The sequence below is a fragment of the Salmo salar genome, chromosome 09 (assembly GCF_965601325.2).
Source record: "Salmo salar chromosome 09, fSalSal1, whole genome shotgun sequence".
Classification (NCBI taxonomy): Eukaryota; Metazoa; Chordata; class Actinopteri; order Salmoniformes; family Salmonidae; genus Salmo; species Salmo salar.
This window is the reverse complement of record NC_138299.1, coordinates 19,310,543-19,317,520: the sequence shown is the minus strand read 5'-3', so window position 1 is coordinate 19,317,520 and position 6,978 is coordinate 19,310,543. Positions and strand designations below refer to the sequence as shown.

The 6,978-nt window shown below is 40.7% G+C and overlaps 1 protein-coding gene across 2 annotated transcripts; it reads left to right on the top strand.

Annotated features, from left to right (window-relative positions):
• The first annotated feature begins 684 nt into the window (after positions 1–684).
• Positions 685–6,701, top strand: lyg (Lysozyme g). Of its 2 annotated transcripts, XM_045723302.2 has the most exons (9): positions 685–970; positions 1,615–1,698; positions 1,818–2,017; positions 3,374–3,445; positions 4,939–5,095; positions 5,188–5,328; positions 5,576–5,626; positions 5,820–5,981; positions 6,196–6,701. In XM_045723302.2, the coding sequence occupies exons 1-9, from the start codon at positions 967–969 to the stop codon at positions 6,303–6,305; spliced, it is 981 nt and encodes a 326-aa protein (XP_045579258.1). In that variant the 5' UTR covers positions 685–966; the 3' UTR covers positions 6,306–6,701. The 2 variants fall into 2 exon arrangements, with proteins under 2 accessions (XP_045579258.1, NP_001139885.1); NM_001146413.2 differs by lacking the exon at positions 3,374–3,445 and having other exon boundaries at positions 756–970; positions 6,196–6,700.
• The last annotated feature ends 277 nt before the right edge of the window (positions 6,702–6,978 follow it).

Here is a 6,978-nt window from a genome sequence, read left to right as displayed (position 1 = left end):
CCCTTGCTTTGAAGACCTAAGAAAATATATTTTAAACTTGTCAAGGTTGTGGGTCATTGGTCAATTCTATTTTAATTATGTCAATTTAGCAGATGATTATATTTTATGAAGTGAAAATGCATGAAAAATAAAGCATTTGTCTGTATAAAATGACGTTTGTGGTTGCAGATTTATAGGCTATACATATAATGGTGTGTCCATAACCAGTGCTTGACTTGCACTGAAATAAGTGCCTGTACTCCCTTTGGGTGCAGGGACTGTGTAAATGTAGATGCAGGAACTCCACAATATTGTTTTAGCTAATATTCTATAAGAGGAACAGGAGCTAAAACAGTAGAACATTTGAGGTGCCAGTATTCAGCTCTGGTGAGCTCCTGCCCAAGTCAAGCACTGCCTATAACAATGTTTATTTTATAGTTACTTTGAGATCATTGATTTGAGAATGGCATTTACAACTTTTTTGTTGTTGTTGAAAATACTACATCTTTGACAGTGGCTAGGTAAACCAAAAGCGTGGATTGCACTCTGTCTGCAAACAGGCCTGCGTTTTGTAAATTGTGTTTGACTCAGCGAAATGAAGTTGTCACGAACAGCAATGCACATATTGAGATGCAAGATCTCGCTCTTACTGTCACATACAGTGTTTGCGCAGAGTGGTAGCCAGGGCACCAAATCAGTGGAAGTTGAGCCTCTCGTTTCAATGCTCTTAGTTGTTACGGAAATATACTTTACTGTTTACTTTCTCCATCTACGTCAGGGATACGCCTCGCGAGATTGGAAAGAGCAAAATCGAAAGTTAAGAGTGTTAGAACGTTTGAGATCCGTTGTGTTGTATTTTTCAACATCAACAGATCTTTCAAAAATCGACAGAGAGGAAGAAGCAAGTCGTCTGAAATCATATTGCTGGGTTTGTGTGTTTGACTGAGGATCCTCCAGTTTCAAGAACTTCAAAGCGACAACATCAACATGGGTGCGCTTGATTTATCAATTACTCTGCATAATATTGGGAAGTATTTGCAAAATACTTTAATACATTTCTTAAAGTATTTATGGTATTTGGCATATTGTTAGCTAGTAGTCCTTCTCCCTACATGGCATTGGGTTCTCGAGAGCTAATTCTTAGCCAATTTAATTAACTTCACGAACATGTGGACCTCTGGTCTTATTGGTTGACGTGGACAGAATTCATATTTTAATTTAACCAGGGAAATCCGTTCTATCCGGAACTAGGAGGCTCTATGCATTACTGTTTTGCCACTTTGACAGCCTCCAACAGGGCTTGTACAAAAATGTAGTAGCCAACACTTCATCTTTCATGTTGTGGCACTGCATTGTGGCTGAGTCTGACCCCAGATTAACCCTGGTGTTTGTGTGCATATGTTTCGTGTTCTGTGTTGGTAATCACTAGCTGCCACAGTCATAAACTTCCACAATTTTTCTGATTTTAAACCTAACCTTAACTCTAACCACATTGTGTTCATGAATTTTTACAATCTAGCCAATTTTGACTTCAGATGTGGAAACACTGTTGGGGGTTGCAAAATTTGAATTTCCATGATCTGAAAAAAAGTGGACACAAGTATAGGCTACTTATTCTTCTTGATTGTCATTTAGCCTCTCGCTATGGAAACATTATGGATGTAGAAACAAGTGGTGCTGACTTGAGGACAGCAAAAGCTGATGGGAAAAATGATGAAGGTATGCACTTTAAGGCTATTCATTCACAAATATTCAATACAATATCCAGTATTAATCAATTTCATAGCATTTATTTTAGGAAATTGATTATATCATTTTTCTTTACTGTTTTCCTAAAGGGGTGCCTGCATCTCACAGAATGGCAGAGCATGACCTTGCTGCCATGAACAAGTACAAGGGTCTCATAATGAAGGTGGCAGAGAGGAACGCAGTGGACCCAGCTGTCATCTGTGGCATCATCTCAAGAGAGTCCCGGGCTGGGACAGGACTGGACAAGCACGGCAGGGGTGACAATGGCAAGGCCTTCGGACTTATGCAGGTAGGCACATGTTTGAGAGAATAAGCAGTGGCTTCATATTTAATTGAAATTGTATCTTATTTATTCCCTTCCTGAGGTCAAATGTTGGCATTGTATTTGATAATTGAAATCAAATTGTATTTGTCACACACGTGTTTAGCAGATGTTATTGCTGGTGTAGTGAAATGCTTGTGTTTTTAGCTCCAACAGTGCAGTAATATCTAACAATACACACAATCTAAAGTAAAGGAATGAAATTACGAATATTTAGACAAGCAATGTCATAGTGGCATAGACTAAGATACAGTAGAATAGGATAGAACACGGTATATACATATGAGTAATGCAAAATATGTAAACATTATTAAAGTGACTAGTGTTCCAATTATTAAAGTGACCAGGGATTTCAAGGCTACGTATATAGGGCAGCGGCCTCTAATGTGCTAGCGATGGCCTTGAGATGGAAGCAGTTTTTCAGTCTCGGTCCCAGCTTTGATGCACCTGTACTGAACTCGCCTTCTGGATGATAGTGGGGTGAACAGGCAGTGGCTCGGGTGGTTGTTGTCCTTGATGATCTTTTTGGCCTTCCTGTGACATTGGGTGCTGTAGGTGTCCTGGAGGGCAGGTAGATTGCCCCAGATGATGCGTTGGGCAGACCGCACCACTCTCTGGAGAGCCCTGCGTTTGTGGGCAGTGCAGTTGTCGTACCAGGCAGTGATACAGCTCGACAGGATGCTCTCAATTGTGCATCTGTAAAAGTTTGAAGGTTTTAGGTGCCAAGACAAATTTATTCTGCCTCCTGTGGTAGAAGAGGCACTGTTGCGCCTTCTTCACCTCACTGTCTGTGTGGGTGGACCATTTCAGTTTGTCAGTGATGTGTACGCAGAGGAACTTGAAGCTTTCCACTTTCTCCACTGCTGTCCCGTTGATGTGGATAGGGGGGTGCTCCCTCTGCTGTTTCCTGAAGTCCACGATCAGCTCCTTTTTTTTGTTGACGTTGGGTGAGAGGTTATTTTCCTGGCACCACACCCCCAGGGTCCTCACCACCTCCCTGTAGGCTGTCTTGTCATTGTTGGTAATCAGGCCACTACTGTTGTCGTCTGCAAACTTGATGATTGAGTTGGAGGCGTGCGTGGCCACGCGGTCATGGGTGAACAGGGAGTACAGGGGGCTGAGCACGCATTCTTTTGGGGCCCCAGTGTTGAGGATCAGCGAAGTGGAGGTGTTGTTTCCTACCACCACCACCTGGGTGCGGCCCGTCAGGAAGTCCAGGACCCAGTTGCCTCGCTTAATGATGAGCTTGGAAGGTACTATAGTGTTGAATGCTGAGCTATACTCAATGAACAAGAATCTAACATAGGTATTCCGCTTGTCCAGATGCGATGGGGCAGTGTGCAGTACGATGGCGATTGCATCGTCTGGATCTATTGGGGCGGTAAGACGAACAAGGTCGGTGGTGGTAATGCACCTAATTTTTGAAAGTTGCCAATCGACAATATGAAGTCAAGAGAAGAAAAAGCCTAGAAGGAGGAGAGATGACTAGAAACGATTCGGTTGACCATTTTATGTGTGGATTAATTGTCAGAGTAGAGGACCTTGTGCATTTCAGGTAAAATAACAACTCAATGTTTATATCCCAGGACAAATTAGCTAGCAACAGCAAGCTAGCTAAATAGGACAAATTAGCTAGCAAGTGCAAGCTAGCTAGCTAAATTGCCATAAAGGTTTAATGTTTTTCGACCTGCCCCCAAATTAATGTAATTGGTTTAGAGTTTATTTTGATATTTTAACCTGCGTGTCGTGATCGTGTTTGGTGTGGGGGGACAAAATAAATGTATGCACGATGGCGCACGCGCGCAGCCGGTTTGGGTTCCGTGTTAGGCCTACTTATCTTGTTTGCTGACAAAGTAAATGTAGATAGTTCTTCCAATATCTTCAATATGCACCTTGGAATTGGATAAGGACGCGCGCAGTTGCGTGGCCCCTGATGTATCGGTCTTCACTTGTAGCCTGTGAGAAAGACCCAATCACATGATGGAGAGCCATGTGAGTGAGGTGGTTAGGAGCGCGCAGAGCTCAGGGCAAAACGCAGCACTCCGGGCCAAGGGCACAGCGGCCACAGGCTGCAAAAGGCATGTATTTTTTTTCAAACAAATTACGGCCACAAAGGGGATGCCGCAGTGAAATTTGAGGCATTTTCAAGTGCTTGTCAAATTGTGAATGAGAGACTGAAGTGTATACAGCCTGCGCAAAAAAACTAATCAGAGCTCATGCCTTTCAAGCGACTTTTTTAAAATCATCATTAGAGTCGCATCATGCAGCCTTAGAATGTATTAAACATCAAAACATATAGCCCAACGTTTGTAGAAATAAAGTTACATTAATAACTCTAAATTAAATATATAGGAGTGCCTATTTCTTTGTTAAGCACCCAACACAGAATAACCGCATGAGCGCACTCCCTCAAATCACTTGGAGAAAATATTAATATTTTATTCAGCTTTGTTCATTTGTATTCTTCATACTATAAAATAATGCCATGGAATTTTAAGCAAATCTTGTCTGCTAAATGAACTAGTGTAGCCCATAGCCAGATCAGGACCTAACATAAGGACAACTCAGAGTATGCTATTCTGAAATAGACTACATTTTCTTCATATCATGCTTCTTTAGACCTGTCTAAAATAAATAATGGATTTATTGTGAAGGTGTAGGCTATATTACATGGATTTATTAGACTTTTTAAAATGTAGATGTTCCAAAGGTCTGCATCAGTGGCTTGTAGGCTACGTGTGGAAGCCAGGAGTTGCTAAATGTGTTTGTTATTTAACGGTCAATTACCGTGAGACCGACAAGTTATTTGCTTGACAATCACCAGCTGACTACATTTCATGACCGCCACAGCCCTGGTGATTTCTGTAAAATATCACACATTTTTACAGATTGACACTACCCCAGCCCCGAGCGGTGGCGGGCACACTCCAAAGGGGGAATGGAACAGTGAGGAGCATCTAAAACAATGCACTGAAATTCTGATTGGCTTCATCAAAATAATCCAGAAGAAATTTCATTTATGGACCAAGGAGCAGCAGCTGAAAGGTAATACTCTTTTTCTCAGAGTTTTTTATAGAAATAATGAATATACCTATTTCAATTGAATATGCAACTATTGCAATATGTTATTTACCCAGGGGGAATAGCAGCCTACAATAAGGGACAAGACTGTGTAGAGTCATATGAGAAAGTGGATGCTCATACCACTGGAATGGACTACTCCAATGATGTTGTTGCCAGAGCTCAGTGGTTCTACCGCCATGGTTATGCTGAAACAAGTACATAACTGTTATAAACCATTATACACATGTTGAAAATGATAAATACACCAAATTACACTGTGTGGTTCAACTTCAAACCGTCTCATCCAATTTTCTTGTTTATAGTTAAATCTTTCAGCAAACTCTTATGGTTGATGCCAAACAGTCACAAATTCAGTTTATTTAAAAAAATGCTGATGCTATAATGTACTGAAAATCAAAAATTCTAGTTCATTGTATGTACTCTATTTTCTTCCCTATTTAGGAAACTATGGCATTATAGTAGCAGCTGCTGCAACAGCTATAGTGGGAGGAGGTATTAATATTGTACTTTTCATAAAGTAAAATGTTTCTATATTATCTTGATAGTATAGCTTTTTTTGTGGTTGATTTAGTTAGAAAACAAGAATTTTCAAACAATTATATAAATGTAAAAGTATCATTGGAATGTCACATTGTCAAACTGAGGTTGGCTGTGTTTTAAAATGTTTGTGTGCTTGACCTCACAGTTTCTGCTGTTGTCCTGGCACCAATAGCCCTCGTAGGGATCGGGTTTGGTGCTGGCGGGATTGCAGCTGGATCAACAGCAGCAAGCATGATGTCTGCTGCGGCCATAGCCAATGGAGGTGGGGTAGCAGCAGGGAGTCTTGTTGCTGTTCTTCAGTCAGCAGGTAAAGATCGAACCAAAGATGAACAAAGATACAATATTCCAATGAGTTCTGAATAAAACCATTGACAGCTAAGATGATGGTGGGGTTACAAGCTCCTACGACTGAACAGAATTGATCATAGATTGTTTTTCTTTTTCTACTTTAATGTATTGGATGTTTGTAGATCTTAGATGTGAGTGAGACCGTGACAGACATTGTGTGGTATTCCCTCAAGGTGCCGTAGGGCTCTCGGGAATGGCCACTGCAGTTGTTGGAAGTGCTGGAGCAGCCATCGGAGGAGCATTAGGAGGATCTGTGGGATGGCTGAAAAAAAAGTTTTCTTAAATGTTCCATAGAGGCTTTGAAGAACACCTGTCAGTACTGCAATACACCCTCACACTGTTGATACTGCGTGCTTAAAGTATTCTACTTGTCAACTGAATTAAAAAAATTCCGTTGTAACTGCCGTTAAGAAAAACAGGTTTTCTGTAGGAAAGTCTAAAGTTCTCTGTGAGGATTGTAATCCTAATTTTGCAGTTGAAATGAGCTCAGTAGTTCTACAGCCATGGTTATGGTAAAAAAAAATTGACTGTTATTAACCTTTATAGACATGTTGAAAATTATGAATACACCCTATAATAATTACACAACTTCAAACAGTCTCATCCAAGTTTCTTCTGTAGTTGAATCTTTCAGCAACTTGTCATTGCGCAATGTAATTAAACATTTCTTATTTTCGGACCTTTTGGATTGGATGGGTTTTAGTTGACTGTCTTGGTGGGACTGTGCCTGGTCTATAAGTACATTAGCATAGCATGGGCAGTGGTATGCTAGTATTACTATGCATAGCTTATTTGTACCCTCAAGGTAATGATCACAATGGATCTCTGTAGTTCACCATTACACAGACTTAACACCATAGAGATCCTATTATTCTTCAAGTATTGTAATTTCTAATTATGCATAACACACTTCTGTATCACACTAAGGATGGTGGAGCTGTGCTTTATGGAGTGGT

What these genes read in the sequence shown, in the direction of transcription:
- lyg (XM_045723302.2), top strand. An exon ending in AGGCCTTCGGACTTATGCAG is followed by an intron (nt 2,018 to 3,373) that starts GTAGGCACATGT and finishes CCGCTTGTCCAG; the next exon opens with ATGCGATGGGGCAGTGTGCA. An exon ending in CCATGGTTATGCTGAAACAA is followed by an intron (nt 5,329 to 5,575) that starts GTACATAACTGT and finishes TTCCCTATTTAG; the next exon opens with GAAACTATGGCATTATAGTA.